The sequence below is a fragment of the Propithecus coquereli genome, unplaced genomic scaffold (assembly GCF_000956105.1).
Source record: "Propithecus coquereli isolate 6110/MARCELLA unplaced genomic scaffold, Pcoq_1.0 Scaffold41, whole genome shotgun sequence".
Lineage (NCBI taxonomy): Eukaryota > Metazoa > Chordata > Mammalia > Primates > Indriidae > Propithecus > Propithecus coquereli.
The window spans coordinates 5,721,844-5,739,951 of NW_012149841.1; the positions used below are offsets into that span (position 1 = coordinate 5,721,844).

The window sequence follows — 18,108 nt, forward strand, 5'->3', positions numbered from 1 at the left end:
ATTCACAAAAATTTAAATAGGAAAATTATCCTGATCACCAGAATCTTCATAAAATCTGATACTTCAATATATGGAAATAAAGTCCTAGTTTTAAAAGTGGCTTAAAAAATTAACTATAGTCATCAACTTGTTCCATTTATCACTTTTTGGTGTCTAAAAAAAGAGTACATTTCCATCGTACAGAATTAAACATTGTAAAATATATTATATGCAGTAAACATTCTCTGTAATTGTTATTGCCTAAAGTTAATTATCATCAATAGCTCAGTACATATTCTTCTAAAAAATTCATTTCCTTGACACTTACATACTAATATTTATTATTGACTTATTTTTAAGTAAAAGTAGGGCTACATAAACATACTCTCTTGCAACATTTTTCCCCACCAATATGTCTGGATATCTTTTATGTCAATAATACATATGCTTTTTAATGACTGCTTAGTATTACATCATATGGACCCTGGGGCAATGTTCCTCAGTGGGGGCACTATTAGCATTTTGGGAGAGAGAACACAATTTGCAGGAGGTTTAGCTTGCTTGGACGCAATCCATCAAAAGTCTATAGTCTCCCTTGCCCAACCCTGAATTGTTATGACCAAAATGTCTCCTGGCGGTACCTCCTGCCTGAGAACCTGGACTATAAAGTATTTAACCATTTCCCTATGAATGAGCATTTGGATTGTTTGCCAGATTTCTGTAATGATTAACAATGCTACGAGGAACATCTTTGTATATCTCTCCTTGCATATTTGGAGATGTTTTTGAGAATGAAGTACTAAAACTGAATACTAAAAAAATTATATGCCATTCTCTGTTATACTTCTCTTGGGAACAGAGGTAAAATGAAGGATTTGTAAAGATACAGAGATGATCAGTAGGAACATAATTATGGGACTATATAGTAGTCCCATATTTTTTTTTTTTTGGATTTTGAAGATTTATTTTTAAAAAACAAAAAAGGTTAAAAAAGTCCTTCATTTCCAACCCTGGCTGGGGGTGTGGGTGGGGAATAGAACAAGCTGAGAAAGGTGCCCACCCCCTTTCTGCAAAGGACAGGGCAAATCAGAGGCAAGCCCTCACCCTTCCTGCCCTGCCTCCTCCTCAGGCAGCTCCAACTGCTGCTAGCAAGTTTTATAGGCAAAGAAGTGTGGGAGCAGGAGGCCAAGAGCTACCTTTGTCACATCACATCACATCACGGTCACACCAAACTAGAGATTCCGGGCCAAAGCAATACATTTCATATGCAATTTTGTGATGTATTATTGAAACTGACTTACAATTAAACCATGTGAGACAAACAAGTCAAGTTCTCAGGACATAAATCCACACTTCAAAGAGAATGAACTATGTACGATGATTTTTTAATAACAGTAAACATTTTGTTTAGTAATTGCTATGTGCCAGGCATTACAGTATTTTACATGTACTATTTTGTTTAATCAGCCCTTTTTAAAAAGGTAAACATTTTGTAAACAAATGCTGAAAAAGAAAAAAATACCTTTGTATTCATAGTGAAATTCCTGTAAACAGTCTGGGCCCCATAAAGGAAGGCATCTCCATCATTGGTGAGGCAGCCATCTACGTGACCACCAGCATTGAGGTAAGCACACATGGCTTCAGCTTCCCCAGCAGCTTGAACCCAGGGGATTCCTAAGCATTCTAGCATATCAAGGCACTGCAAACAAAAAGTAGGTGCAAGAAGTTAAACAATGTTTTTACTGCTAATTTCAGTGTTTAACTTACTTCTATATTACGCATATTAATAGTAATTATTTAGGTGTTTTAAAAATTATGATATTGAAGAAACGCTTGAAATTTGAACACTGATGGAATACTTGATAGCATTAAAGAATGACTGCTGAACTTTTAGGTGTGATAAAAATTACACCATGGTTATGTTTCTTTTTATTTTTTAAGAGTCATCCTTTAGAGAATGGTACCGAAATATTGAAAGTGATACAATTATGGCTGGGATTTGCTTCAAAATAATATGGGAGTAGGGAAGTGAGTAAGGGTGTAGATGAAACAAGATGAGCCAAGAGTCGATAACTGTTTAAGACTGATGGTCGGTTACTTTTGTATTCATTTAAAATTTTCTGTAATAAAAAGTTAGATTTTTAATGTCAACTACAGAATAATCCATATTTGCTTTTCATTGTTTTGTTTAATGGTATTCAGATTTTGGAAATATCCTTAAATAATAATCACATTAAGATTTATAGCCATAGAGCTACAATAATTTTTCTCATATGATAGCCCAATATGAGTGCTTCCAAAAAAGATGCTATTACACAATTTGGGCTTGAGGCCTTAAAGTTTTCTTCTTTTTCTCATTTTGCCTTCCCTATAGAATGAAATTCTCATATTGTGGGAAATCACACAGGGGTCAGTTGTTGGTATCCTCCTAGGAAACCAACTGTCTGTGCAGGATGATTATATCATTTTGCTGATGCACAAAGAATCTGCTATGTGTTTTTTTTTTTGGTTATGATTTTAAATCAGTTAAGTAGCTTGTGGTTTAGCCTTACAATCTAGCTCATTCTCTGTATGGATTCTCTCTGTATTGGGAATATGAATTCTCTTTGTATTGGGAATACTGAGTATGGCAGGGGAATAAAGGCTATTTACTTGTAGTTTCTTTAGATTGATAGAGTAAATATCATCTCTTGTTTTGACTAACTGCTTACATGCTATATTACATAATAAAAACCTCTGCCAGATGTTGCCCAAGGTGGACAAAGTTCAAAAAGACAAAGTACTATGTTGAAAGAAATTACTCCTCAGGACTTTGGCCAGGTGAATTAGGGAGATAGTTTTGTTACAAGTGTTGCTTTTACCTTACCCCTAGATAAGAGGTATACTTTCACAATAAAGTTATTTTAGTTTCTTGCACTATTTGTCATTACAACTTTTTTCAAAGAATAAGCTCAGAATTTGCTATGAGACTGGTTGCAATTTTTCCTCCCCTATGTCTGGGATGGAGGTTGGAGGTAGCATTGGAGGACTAATCTTTGCGTTTCATCATTATATCTAAAAGATGGCAGTGGCTTAGGAGGTGGTATGGCCTACTGAGAATACAGAAATATGAAAATGTATAATAGATAGGAAATCCTGAACTGACACAAAATGCCTAAGAACACCATAATTACTGCAATAAAGAAATAGGAAAGGAGGAATTTTCTTAAGAAGAGATGGACATTGCTTTTTGTTTTATACATCCTTTTTCATTTAGTATCTTAAGTTTGAGGACCATGGATATTTCCAGGAACTGATTATATAAGAAATAATTAGAATCGGTACAGATATTTTCTTCAGCTACTGATAGTCATTAAAGTGGAATATTCACTAATTGAAAACTATTTTAAAAAATCCCGTAAGGATGGAAAATAGGAAAAATTTCAGAAGAGGAGAAAAATGACAACGTATGCAGTGCTTTCTAAAAGAAATGTAATTTTTAACTAACATTAAAAAGAAAAACAGGGAAATGAACTCAGAGCAAATGTGATAAAAGGTTTTTATCCTTAAATAAAAGAACTTGCAGGAAAGAAAAATTAAAACCTCAAGAGATAAGTAGGTAAAGGACATGATGGTCATTACCTAAAGAGGAACTAAAAATAGGTGAAATGTTTAAGCTCACCATTAAAGGTCAAATACATATTAAATGAAATATCTTCGTTGCTGCACACTAAATAGTACAAAGATAAATCTCCTAACATCCAGTGTTCTTGTGGGTGTACCAAAATTGCTTATCTCACATCTGTAGTAGAAAGTAATTAGCAAGAGCTATAAAATCATTCCAAAACTTTGCTCTATCAATCTAACTTTGGATAATTTTATCTAAAACCTTAAATCACAAGAAAAAGTTATTTACACACAAAAAAGTTCATCATAGTTTCATGTATAATACAGAAACACTAAAAAAGCAAATGATGTATACAGTTGGGGTAATGATTGATAGCTTTGAACACGTTGCATAACCATTACAAGTTACGACTCTAAATGTTTGTGTTAGGACTTGAATTCATGCCAGTTTCACTCTAAAACGTAAACTCTTCTCTCTATCCACATTGGACTTCTGGTCACAATAAGGTTACTGAGTATTAAAGATGACAAATAACAAACTTGTTAGAGTAAAATGTACTCTTTAATTCAAATCAGAATCATTAAATCAAATCTGAATGCTCACCTCTCTTAAGACTGATTTAAAATGTGATCTCCCTGTTTTTTGAGACCATGTTTTTCCAGAAGGCCCATACCGAATCTGATTCCTCTTGTTTATGACATCAGCTTTCAGCTTTGGTGGCTCCCCTTCCATAACAAAAATCAGTTTTACATCCATTTGCATTAAATATGAGATACGAAAAAATAAGTTCCTGAAATATATAAATTAGTAATATATTAATCATCATATACTGATAGCAAAAGTCAAAATAGCAATATGACATAAAGGCAAGAACATTAGACTCATATCCAAAATGTTATATGCAATAACATTTCACTTATTAAGATTTTAAGTGGAGTGGAAAACCACTGAATATTTTTAAGCAAGAGAGATTTCTGACTATTCTGATTGCTACGTGGAAAATGGTTTGGAGGAGGAGGCCAAGAGCAGAGGGAGGGAAACTAGGGAAGGTGGCATTCCAGCAGTACAGATGACAGACGAGGTTGGCATATACTGAGGTGGTGCCTCTGAACACGGAGAGAAGTTTGTGAACACAGAGTCTATTTTGGAAGTAGAATTGGCAAGACTTACTGATGGACTAGATGCAGGGGAGAGACAACGTCTCCCCAGTTTCTGGCTTTTAGTAACTGACGCATCCTGGTGGATACGTGAAGCAGGAGATAGATATGTGAGTCTGGAGCTCAAACGGGAAGAGGTACAAATCTGCGAAATGTCAATACAAAGATGGTAGATCTTGCTTGACATGTTACATATTTGAAAATCTCAAATTGTAAGAGAATAACAACAAAAAAGAAAAAAAATTGAAACAAAACCAAGACACCAAGACTGCTTAACTTATACAATCACACATTTCTACTCCAAGAAGTTTTACTCTACCTGAGGTGGGGCTTCATGACAGTTCCAATCATTTTTTTGACTGTCTGTGCCTCACACACCCAGAGACTGAGATCAACTGCAATGGTTTTCCCGCTGAGATCATGCAAGTGGATGTGTTGCTTAACAGGCTCCAGAATTTGCCACAAGTCATTCACTCCCATTCTGGTGTGATTATCTGCTGTCACACTTTACAAAATACTGTTAAAAGAAACAGAAGCTCAGAACAGGAATTCAAACAATATATTATGAGCCAGTTCAGGACAATTCATAAATAGAGGATTCTCATTTCTTTCATTAGTCAGCTTTTCAAAATGAATCAAGAATGTCTGAAATATTAAGAATGGTGGTAAACTTGCTTTGTTTCATCTAATAACAACAGCTAACAAATGCAGAGATGGGTAGAAAATACAAGGATGCTTTATTTTTGTTTTATTTATTTATTTTTTTTGAGACAGGGTCTCACTGTGTTGCCTGGGCTAGAGTGCCGTAGCGTCATCCTAGCTCACAGCAACCTCAAACTCCTGGGCTCAAGCGATCCTACTGCCTCAGCCTCCCAAGTAGCTGGGACTACAGGCATGCGCCACCATGCCCGGCTAATTTTTTCTATATATTTTTAGTTGTCCGATTAATTTCTTTCTATTTTTAGTAGAGATGGGGTCTCGCTCTTGCTCAGGCTGGTCTCGAACTCCTGAGCTCAAACAATCCGCCCGCCTCGGCCTTCCAAAGTGCTAGGATTACAGGCGTGAGCCACCGCGCCCGGCCACAAGGATGCTTTAAATCATTTTTGTCTACTTGAGAATTCATTCCTTGATTTAAAGACCTAAAGAGAGAATAGGAATAGTTCTCTATGATAATCAGGAAAAACAAAAAGCAAAAGCAAGGAAGCATGCAAACAAGCAAATAAACTAAAGAAACAAGGGGGTTAATGAAGGAAAATGTTGATAGAGAAGTGAGGGAAGAAGAAATAAGGGACAGAAAATGGAGGAATATGGAATTATCTTTTTAAAAAGAGCATTGGCTTTTTAAATTACAGGGTCATACATGTTCACTGTGGAAAAATAAAAACGTAAAGAAAAAACTTTTTAAAATCACGTATAGTTCCACTATTCGAAGAAAACTAATGTTAAAATTTTTTCTGCGTACATGACATTATAAAAACAAAATTGGCTTCAACTCTGCTACTATTAACATACTTTGCTGTTTTCTATAGGCCAGCTTTTCCTCATTAAACATCTGTATCTGCTTTTCTGTTCCTTTGATAAAGATATTATATAGCATTTGCAATGAAGATTCAGTCTGACTATACACACACAGTCCAGATTATTATCCTCTGGTTTTGTGTATTTTTTTTTTTGTCTTTTTTTTTGTTTCTTGTTTCTAGAGACAGGGTCTCACTGTGCTCAGGCTGGTGTTGAACCCCTGAGCTGCAGGTATCCTCCCAGAAAGCTAGGATTACAGGCGTGAGCCACTGCGCCCAGCCAGATTATCTTCTGAATGACTTTAATTCATTCCAAAAACAGAAGGAAGGAGACAAGAATATAAGTCAAAAGGTTATCACCTTTATGCAGAAACCTTTTGAATAAAAAGTACTATATTATTGTCTGTTTCTTTAAAGAGTCCATTCTAAAAGTAAATTTTCTCAAATTGCATATGGGTGCAAAGAAAATAAATGCTGGAAGTGTTGCTGTCATTTTCTCAGTGTTTTTCTGAATCTTAATTTTATAATGTGGTTAGTGCCCCCAGTAAGTATTATTCTACACACTCATTTTCATGAAGTGCACAAATACCTGCGGATGCCACGGTACAAAGAAAACTATACAGATTTAAACTATGAGAAAGAAAGCATTCTGTAGTTAATGGTGGCCCAGTGCTAATATTGTCTATTTCACATAAGAAAGCCCCATTGCTTGAGTGTAGCATTGTCCTATAGATGCAGAATTAATGTGAAAAGCTGTGGTTAATTCTGCAAAGAAAGTATAGATGCACATATTTTCTAATGCATTATTATGAAGGGAAATGCCACTTTTAAGGTATTAACCATAAGAACATGTAAAACTCAGAAATAAAGTTTGAGGGGCAAGTTCTTGTTGATACTTTTGCTTTCCTTTTGTGGCTCACGTTGGATCCTGAAACAGACTGCTGTTGAAGAAAATTATGCAATTCCTCTCTCTGGAGTTATCATAACTGATCTTATTTCATTTAAATGTTACTGCAACTCTAGAGGTCAAAACCTGAAATGCAGGTTATCTTTTTATTTGGCAATACTTCTAGGAATTTAAGATACGCTATTAGGTGTGTACAGATTTATACACAATATTCACTGTAGCACTGCTTGTAATAGTAAGACACTGAGAAGAACCAAATCTCCATCAGTAGAAGAGAAATTAAGTAAATTATGGTATGTTCAAACAATGGATTAGATGACATAGCAAATAAAAACTAGACCTGTGGCCGGGCTAGCTCTCTGGGAGGCCGAGGTGGGTGGATTGTTTGAGCTCAGGAGCTCGAAACCAGCCTGAGCAAGAGCGAGACCCCGTCTCTACTAAAATTAGAAAGAAATTAATTGGACAACTAAAAATATATAGAAAAAATTAGCCGGGCATGGTGGCGCATGCCTGTAGTCCCAGCTACTCGGGAGGCTGAGGCAAGGGGATCACTTGAGCTCAGGAGTTTGAGGTTGCTGTGAGCTAGAATGACGCTATGGCACTCTAGCCCAGGCAACACAATGAGACTCCGTCTCAAAACACACACACACACACACACACACAAAAAACTAGACCTGTATGTACTAATAAAAGTCTCCACATTTGAAAATGAAAACAAGTATGAAATAGATATTAGTGATGATTGCAGTTCAGGGATGGCAAGAATTACTCTTCAAAATGGGTTGTTATATTTTGTTAATAACCATATGTATGTATTACTTTTCAAATTAAAAAAAAGTTTAAAAAATGTGACCTTATCTATAAGGAGTTAAGGAAATGAACTAGAAATCTTTAAATGGTTTGCTTCTTAAATAAGTGACAAATTTGCATATAATTCATGGGTCAAATTAAAAAGCAATATTCTACAAAATTTTGAGTACTTAAATATTAAATACTACTTCAATATGACCTTTTGAGGGAAAAGAGATTCACATTTTCTGGTTTCCTTCAGATTGCCTAATGGCTAGGAACTAGTTGTGTGAACTTGGGCAAGGCACATCTTTTCCCTGGTCCTTCCAGTTCAAAGGTTCAGTCATTTCTACCATGTCTCCAGTGTTTCATTACATAAGTTGATTATGCATATATAAATAGTAATGACGATTGCCACCTAGTGCAATGTTGTTTAAGATGGCACACATAAACGTACATTTTATATAGAACAATGATAGAAATTGTATTCCTTTTGAGGGTTGTGGTAAAAAGAAATTAGAGAAATACTGATGAGGTAGATTCTTGATATTACAAACTGCAGTTCTCAAAATATTTCAAGTATATTAGGATCATTCTGTAAAGACTCTAATGGAATATATTTTTCACTAGTGGTAGCCATTCCTGGAAAAAAAAATAAGTTCTGAACTGATTCTATTATTGGATCCCTTCAGCAAGATAAAGAAAGCTTTTAACTAAACCCATAAATAATATCTTTAATATGATTATTACATATAAAACTTCATTTTTCACATTAGTTTTTGTCAGAAATAAACCTGGTTTAAAGAATGACTAACCATGGTTATGTTATAAAATAATTACAGCAGCTGAACAATGTCTACCTGAGACATATACCTAGGACATCTATTTGGGCTATATTTTAAAAATGTAAGGACTATAAAGCTATAATAATGGCTATTTAAACACAGCTGATATAAATCACATAGGCAAAAAAAAAAAAAAGTCTGTAACAGAATTATTTGTTATTTCCCAGAAAGTAAAACTTGACTTTTACTCTGTGCTAAAGTATCCTCTTCTCCACTTTCCCTTAGTTATGTGACATTTTCTAGAAAAATGTCTTTTATTACCAGTCCTTCTGGTCACCATATTCTTTTATCTATCTCAAAGCCTTTTACAACACTTTGGAACCTTAACCTACAGTCCCCATGTATCTTATAAACAGTTGCAAAATGCAAAAAATGTTAATGTAAAATTATATGTCTTCCAAATGTAATATATTCTTTTAAAATACTATTTAAGCATTATCTTCAATAGATCTACAACCTAAGTTGTTTAAGGTTAAAAATACATGCTTGTTCTGCAGAACACTCATAAAAGCAGAACATTAAAAGAATACTTCAATAATTCTGAAAGAGGAAACTTAACTGAAATGTATGTTTTATTAAAAAGAGTTCCATATTTTAAGAATGCAGTTAATCCAAAATTTCTATATTGTTTTCTATTCCTTGTCACATTTTCTTTGCACCAGCAGTTCCTCTGAAGTGATATAAAGCAGCAGTTAAGTAGTTAAGACTGTAAAAGCATATAAAATTCCAAAAAAGGACAGAATGCAACAGCTTTAAAGATATTAAAGTATGACTACACTGAAAGATAAAACAGATGATTCTTGAATGAGGTAATAAATAACCTGATATAGTTACTTGGATGTAGCTCAGCATTAAATAAAATTTAAAAACACTACACATATTATTTCCACCAAAAACTATGTATAATTTTGTTTTGCTTTCTATTTTGTAATAAGTGAAATTTGAAATTTGTAGTGTGGGATTTGTTGAGTCCCCAGTCAAATCTTTTATAATGTAATAATTTTATTCGTGTCAATCTGGTCAAACGATATATATCACATATAAAAAGAAGCATCTCCTAACATCCTCACAATTTCTAAGAAGTATTTGTGACACAAGAATACTTATGTTAATCAAAAAACTCAGAATAACACATAGCAAGTAACTTTATAAGCTATTAACGGCTTCAATTTATTTAGCTTACTTATGTGAATCAATGTCAGAACACATATCAAACAACTTTATAACCTATGAGTGGTTTTAATTATTTTAATTTAGTGAAAAGAGCACTGGACTTGGGATAGAAAGCCTAGGATTTTGGTCTTGGATATACAACTCATCAGCTGTATGGCCTTGGGGAGACATTTAACCTTTCTACAAAATGAGAGGTATTAAAATAAACCAGATGAATTACAAGATCCTAATATCCTTTGAATCTCATGACCAATTTTGGCAGCTTGGAATACAAAAGAAATCACGATTTTAGAAATTTTTGCTTGGTAGAAAGAACATAAATTTCTAGCTTAAAGAAATGGCTTAAAAATCCACTACAAGTTAAAACAAAACAAATCCTTTGATGTAACCATATGGTGCCCATAAATCAATTTATGCTCCTAAAACTTCCTTAAAAGCTAATAAGATTTTATTGGTTAATTATAAAACTGAATGAGGTGAGAAAAACACAGAACGTTGTTAATTCCACTAATGAATCAAATTTAAAGAACATAAAAGAGGTCATGGCTTGATTTATGTAAAAATACACATTTTATTAAAGCAACAGTTTCCAATTTATTTCAGCTTTAAGCAAAAACAGTAGAAAATCTACATTGACAATAAAGCAGGAAATACTTAAATTTTCCAATTCCCGTTAAGATGAGCATATTTTCATATAAAAGGTGATAAATGGTGTAAACTTTATTTCAGGGCAAGATTGTACTGTATAGGATTTAACACATAATTTCACTAATTAATGCTGTTATTTAAAATTATTTTTTCGGTTTTATTTTCATATGAATGTAGCTTAAACTTTGAGGCATAATATAACCCAGGCTTAACTTGTTATCTATAAACACTTATTAAATGCCTACTATTTACCAGGAATGTTTCAAGGTGCTGGAGCTACAAGGATGGAAGATCAAGCTCTGCATTAAGAATCTTAGTAGGGTAAGTGAGATTGCCAATTAAAAGGGCATTATAACCATGTGATGAGTACAGGTCCAGAGGTAAGAAGAGCAAGCTATGGGATTATATAAAAAAGGTGTCCTGCCTAAGTCTTGGGCATCAAGGAAGGCTTCCTGAAGGAAGTGACATCTAAGTAGGGACCTCCCAACTGTGTTTCCCATTGGTTACCAACAAGAACCATGTAGGACAAATGTCTTAGTCTATTCTGACTTTGTCATATTTTTCACTGATTCACGGCTACGGCCACAATAGGAATATCATATACTGACATATTAATACTTGGTTACTATTAGAAATAACAGGTGACTTTAATGGAAGGAATTCCATTACTGGAGGCCAGAGGTTTAACATCAATTTATTTGGGGTGGAGTGAGGTGGAAGTAAATGCCATTTTTTACCCATCAAGAAGAGAAGATTTTGGAGTACAAAAAGTAGGTTACTTGGCAACATCCAGCATATTCATGCGAAGGGTTGTGTAAAGACTGAAGGGGTAGGTTAGTTTCTGGTTTAGAAGGGCACTGAAAGCTAAGCCAAGAAAGTTAAACTTCATTAGTTCTATATTTATTGAGGTTTATATTCTAGGCTAGCACACGGGAAAGGAAGACTGCAAATAAACTACAATACCTTAATTACCATAGTAGAACTATTACCAAAGTACAGGTTTCTTTAAATGAACATGGTACAGAGTACCAAAATACAATGTTAACACGGAAAAGAGAACACCAAGTTTGCCGATGGGGATCAGGAAGTGCTCGCTCGGAATGGGCTTAACGAGGCGTGGGAGTTAGCCCCATCGTGCGCCCCGGGGAAGGACAATCCGGACCCAGCCGCCTAGGCCCAGCGCGTCGCCGCCGGCCAACACGCATTCTCCCCAGGCGGAGGCAGCCCGCAGGGCCGGCGCGAGAGACCAGGCTCGGGAAGCAGGGGCCAGATCGCCGCCCGGCAGCTAGTTTCGGACTTCTACTTCATTCAAAGGCAGCCACTGACGGTGTCTTTGAAGGGGAGGCAAACACAAAGATCGTCCCACCTGGTGTGTCAAAGGAACCAGCAGGACCTCCGCGGAGGTGCTGTCTCTTCACCGTCCCGCGGGACTTACCCGGACACTTCCTCCTAGGTTTTGGAAGAAGCCCCTTCGTCATTTACCAGTTTGGCCTGAATCCTAGCTACTGCTGCCTCCAAGTTTCTGAATTTTCTGAAAAAAGTCCTCTTTTCTTTCCCAAGCAAGACTAGCGTTGGGGCTCAGCGGCCTGGCCTGATAAGCTCCTGGAAGACTTTCGAATTCGGCGCCCCAGGCCGTGAGGCCCCGCCCCTTCCGGGAAGTGACTGTCCCCTTTTCCCCCGGGGCGCGCTCTCGGTTTTCCCTTCCTGGCTTCCAGCCGGCTCGGTGAACGCATGCGTAGACCTGTTGCTGGGGGCGCCCAGTTGTCTTCCCTTTCACTTAGGCAAATCACCCGCCTCACCCGCATCCAGCCGCCCCGACCGGCGAGCACCTACCAGTTCCCCCGCCCGCCCAGGGGCACTTCCGGCCCGTTCTCACACTCCAGTGGTGCGAAATCCCCGAACTGCGCAGGCGCGGGCGGAGTCCCGCGGGGGAGGGAGGGCGGGGCGCAGGCGCGGACTGTCCCGCGGTGGGCGCCCGGGCGGCCGGACTCCTGCCTTCCGTTGCGGGCGGGCGGTTCCTGGTGGGCCAGCGGCACTCAGCCGAGGCCGAGACGCCCTCAGGGTGGCCTAAGCGTCCGGTCGCACCACGACAGCCCCGCCGATCGTGTTCCTTTGGGAGATTACGACTTGTTGGCGGTAGGGTGAAGGCGCGCGCTGTTGCTTTCCCTTGCCCCGGGGTTCATCCCCCGCCCGCGCCTCCTTGGCTGGCGACCCCCAGCGCACCGGGGAGCGGCCGGGTCATCGGAGCTGCGGCGGTGTCCAGGGGCCCCCCCCGGCGGGCCCGGACAGAAGACGCAGGTCCCTAGAGCCGGCTGGCGGGATCTTCGCGCGCTCTCCGCAGGCGGCTCAGGTCTCCTCAGCCGCGGGAAACTTGGCGGTCTGCGCGGGGCCCCTCCCTCCCTCTTGGCTACAGTCCCCAGACGGCCCTCGGGCTTTGGCAAGGAGCTTGAGGGGGTCGGGGTCTGGGGTGAAGTTGGGGTCAGGAAGTGGGCTCTTGTCACGTATCTGACGATACCTCACAGGAAGCAACTTAAGTGTTTAAAGGGTATGTGCGAATATCAGTCAAATTGGATTTGTCGTTAAATCCCAGTTTCATGAAAACGCAAACTGTGTTATCTAGAAAAATTAAATCGTGATGTTTGAAGGTTTTTTGATGGCATTTCTTTTCCCTAATTTAGAAACAGAAAACAGGACTTCGGGGTAGGGAACGGCTGTAGGAGCAATAGGGCTTGAGGTAATACTGTGATAATTCTCGTAAACAGCAACTATTGGATGTTTAAACCTGAAGACAGAAGTTATAGTTATGTGAGCTCTTACTACTCTCTGTATGCTTCATGAATAGACTAAACGCCAGTGTTTTAAAGCCAAGCTACTTTGGACTTTTATAGATTCCCTGACTTTGGTGGCTGCTGTGTAGTCTTAAAATGTTCAATAGCATGTGCAATGGCCTGCAGTCAGTTCCATGGGTATACGGGTGGGGAGGGAGCATATTAGAACTTTATACTTAGATTTACCTCATGTCATTTCCATTACTGTATGAAGTATACAGAATAATGGTTTTATATGAGAATGTGTATTCAAAAGTTCTTTTCCTTAATGGGTGCAAGTACAGAAAAGTTTGGAGACCGTTAGTGTGTTGCTTAACCAAGGGATCGAAAATATTCCAAAGGAAAAAAAATGGATGGTTGCATTTGTACTGAATATGTACAGACTTTTGGGTCATTATTCCCTAAACAATATGATATAACAACGGTTTACATAGCATTTGCCTTGTATGAGGTATCATAAGTAATATAGAAATGACTTAAGGTATATGATGGGTGCGTAGGTTATATGCAAATACTATGCCGCTTTATATAAGAGACTTGAACATCTGTGGATTTGGGTATCCCAGAGGGTGGAAGTGTATCATCATGGAACTAATCTCCCATGGATACTGAGGAATGACTGAACCTAACAGGATTCTTAAATATGTGGAGACAGAGAGAGAGAAAGAGAAAGTTACATAGTTAGACATCTATATTTATTTATCTATCTACAATTAGTATAAAACATTTAGTATTGAGCTTGGCAAAAGTACAAATGGTGTGTTAAAGTTGTTACAGTGAAAAACAAGTTTTATTCCCTAAGGGTTTATTTTGCTCAGTATATTTGGCAGAGTACCTAGTCTGTAGAATTACAGATAAAACCTGCCTTAATCTCGAGTATCATTTCTAGACCACAGGCAAATTAATCAAAGATGTACTTGGCTTACTTTCAGAATTAATAAATGACTCAAGATTTTACCATAATAGCATGCATTATATTTAAGACATAATTAAATGCCACAGTTATATATATACAAACTTGTGTCCAGCTGACGGAGGGTCAAGGTTAGTCACTTATATTAATGTTAGCATTTTTGATTCACTAGTTAAATAAGTTACATTTCTCCTCACTCAACGTACTTTCCTTGGTCACCAAATACATCTTTCTTAGTTCCACTCCCAAATCCTCCTCTATTGCAGAGTATATTTTACTACCTATTGGCCTCTCTATCTCAGTGTCCTAGGAGCATTTCAAACTTAGTGTTTTCAAACAAAACTTACTTTTTCCTCCCTCCTTTCTGAACTTGCTCTGTCTGCTTATAATGGCATTTGGCGTGAGTGTGAAGAGGAAACACAAAATGAAATTTTAGAAAGCAACCTCACAGTTTTGATTAACTTTAATGGTCCCATTAGAAGGACACATGATAATAAAATCTTTTTTGTAGTTTTAAGGAAGGATAAACAGGAAGATGAAGATAAAGAACACATTAATAGACAATTTCCCCTGCCTGTGAACAATTAAACTGTCAATTAAACTCAGTTGTTTATGCCAGTAGGAATGTGGACATTAAAGAGGTTTGACTATGTGTTTTGACAAACCTGGATTTGGATCCTGGGCTCTGCTAAGTTATAGCTCTATAATCCTTTATAAGTTAGAGCTTAGTTGTGGCTACGTAAGTTCAAGACGTTCACTTGAGCTTCACTTTCCCCTTTTTTAACATAACGGCAATGTTTAGTTCATAAGAATGTTGAGGATCAAAGCAAATAAAGTGTTCATCTCAGAAGCTAAGTAATAGTTATTCAACAAATGTTAATTCTGCTCACCCATTTTACCCAGTCTTTAAATCTCTTGGTTTCATTTTTTACCTTCATCCCTGATACTACCACTGCTTTTGTCTAGCCCCTCATCATTTAGAAACTGGTCTCTTCTGCCACTATTCTTACTGTTTCATCTGTCCTGTACATTGAGGCCACAGAGATATTTTCAAAACACAAATCCAAGTGTTCAAATTTTGTTATCTGAAATACTGTGCTTTTGCTGATCCTGAAATCTTTGATGGATGGACTTACAAATTTTTTTACATAAATATTATTTCTTATCTGGTGAGTCTCATGATTTTGTGATATATTCCAAGGAGTATACTTAATTCAGAACATTAAAAATGAGAGTTTAATGTAGAATAAATGTCTTGTGGTGGGAAGAGCAGAATTGGGGATGAGGTAAACACAGTCCAGGGCAGATTCAGAAGTAGCAGTAATTTACCTTTTTTAAAAACAAAACCAACATTTTCTATTGATAATTCTGTTATGCTTGTCACTATTCTTAGTTCCTACTTTGATATTAATGGGAAGTATGAATTATTAGATACTTTTTAAAATTTAGGATTCTGTTAAAATGCATTTGATTTCTATCAAATTTTCTATGCATCTACATGCTGTAATGAACTCACAGTTATTGATTTTTCTTCTTGAACTTATTATTTTATTGATGGTCTTCATTGTCCCTTCTTTTTCCTATAAGGGAGAAGTAGTATTGTTCTTTAAGTCTGATGTTTTTAAATTATAAATAACTAATTAAGCAAATATTAAAAATTATGAAGAGCTTTATGGATATATTGAAACTCCCAGAGAAGCTTTTGTGTATTCCTTTGCATCTAGAAATAGGTCTCTTTAGCATATTGGAAACAATTTTACTGTTTAAATTTGTATCTAACTCTGTCATTTATATCTGTTTTTGAAAATCCATCATTAAATTGCAAATTGATTCCTATTTTAAAAGGTAGGATCCTTCATTGTCTGTTAGATACAAGTTACCTTGGCAACCTAATAGCAAACTGCAAATCCCATGTCATGCTCAGCAAACATTGTCATCATGTAGTGTTCGAGTGTACTATCTTTTCTGTAGTATAGAATCTGACATTCATTGCGGGAAGCACACCACATTTTCCCTTTTACGTATCAGTCAGCTGAAGTCTGAGTGCCTGCTAACTGCAAGATTATATATCAGGCATTAATAAAAACTGTTTAAAAGGCATTTAATGTCAGGTAAACCAAACAGTAATGCTTTGTCTTTGCTTTTCTAAAATAAATAAATTCTCATTAATTAAGAAGGAAATAGAGGATGAGTAGTAAAGAAGAAAGTGTCATTGGAAAAATAATGGTCTGGTAGTATCTTAGGAAATTTAAATTAACAATAAGCTGAAGCTATTATATGTTGATTCTTGTTATTAAATACTTTGAAAAATATGTTTGATTTGAAGTTTTGACTTCTATAAGAGATTCAAAATAAGCATTAAATTATTTGTAAAAATGATGCTGAATATTATGTAGTTGTGACTGTAATGGTAATATTGTCTTGAAAGGCATTTGTTTAGGTTAAATGTCCTTTGGATGTTAATTAATATGCCTTTTAAATGGTATTTTATTTATCATAATAGGCTCTTTGTTGCCTTCAGGATAGGATAAAAAGTCCCAGTTCTTTATGTGGTTTATAACAATTCTTCTCAAATTTTAATGTGCTTATGAATCATCTGAAGTCTTGTTAAAGATTCTCATTTAGTTGGCCTAGGGTGGGGCCTGAGGTTCTGAATATCTAGTAAGTTCCGGGAAGACATAGATGCTGCTTGCTGGTCCTTAGACCACGCTTTGAATGTGAGGATTCTACAAGTCCATCTGTGGTCCATTCTTTTCCCACTGCTCTAACTTTATTGCTTGCTGACTGTGCCTTATAATTTATGGCACAGTATCATGGACTTGCTTAGAGTATCCCCTGTAGCAGTAGTTTGTAAAGTGTTGTCCAGGAATCCATGAGATTCTTGCAAGGGGTCTACAAGGCCAGAATTTGTTTTCATAAATAATCATAATCATCATAAGATGTTATTTGTCTTTTTTGCTGTTGTTCTCTTAAGAATGTACAGTGGAGTTTTCCAGAGGTTATATGACTTGCAAGATGTCATTGCTCTGACTGATGGAATGTGTACTCCTGTGTTCTTTGTTTTAAAAGTTTCTTAGCTTCAGTTTCTAATATGGTAAATATCAATAGATAGAAGCAAAAACTCTTTGAGGTCCTTAGTACTTTTTAAGAGATCACAACCTTTGAGAGCTGCCCCCGTGCATACTGGGCCATGGACACAAAGACTCAGACCTAGAACTTAATCAGAGCTGTTTCCTTAGTTACAATGACTACTGGGCTGGAGCGATAGTTTCTCTTCCCCACATGGTCTCCAATGCCACTGCAGTGAGAGTGGTCTTCTCACCTCTGGGCAACAGTAAAAGTCCTGATTTTCCGCTAGGCCTCCTTTGACACCAGCCAAGGAGGAAGAGTAGGTAGCACCCTATTACTTCTTGGTAGGGTGGAAGTCTAGTCTCTTTAGGTGGTCCCCACTGACACCATTATCATGGCCCCCTACTTGGCCTAGTTAGCCTTCTCTGACACTACACCAAATGGGGTGTTGAGATGCCACCTTACAGCCTTACCAGGGTGGAAGTCCAGGCTACCCACTTGCCTTTGCTTGCATAGTTTGGGGAGGAGCCAGTTTTTTCAGTGGTTGGTGGGAGTAAAGCAGTTATTGTCTAAAACTTTTTCGTCTTATTAGGCTACCCTTTTCCTGGCCTTTTGGCTAGAGAGAGCAAGCTTTCCTTGGGGCTTTTTTCTCCCCACCTGTTTGTTGGTGTTTCCC

At 37.2% G+C, this 18,108-nt stretch overlaps 2 protein-coding genes across 2 annotated transcripts in view; one reads left to right on the forward strand and one right to left on the reverse strand.

Moving 5' to 3' along the window:
* The window catches only part of GEN1 (GEN1 Holliday junction 5' flap endonuclease), a 22,721-nt gene extending 17,498 nt beyond the window's left edge, over positions 1-5,223 (reverse strand). The window contains exons 1-3 of the mRNA XM_012653066.1: positions 5,063-5,223; positions 4,190-4,376; positions 1,502-1,678 (exon numbers count right to left, since the gene is read on the reverse strand). Coding sequence (XP_012508520.1) covers positions 1,502-1,678; positions 4,190-4,376; positions 5,063-5,223 — 525 coding nt within the window. The remainder of the gene's footprint in view (positions 1-1,501; positions 1,679-4,189; positions 4,377-5,062) is intronic.
* A 7,711-nt stretch (positions 5,224-12,934) lies between these two features.
* Positions 12,935-18,108, forward strand: part of LOC105817416 (structural maintenance of chromosomes protein 6) — a 59,445-nt gene continuing 54,271 nt past the window's right edge. The window contains exon 1 of the mRNA XM_012653102.1: positions 12,935-13,167. The gene's annotated coding sequence lies outside the window, so the exon portion shown is untranslated. The remainder of the gene's footprint in view (positions 13,168-18,108) is intronic.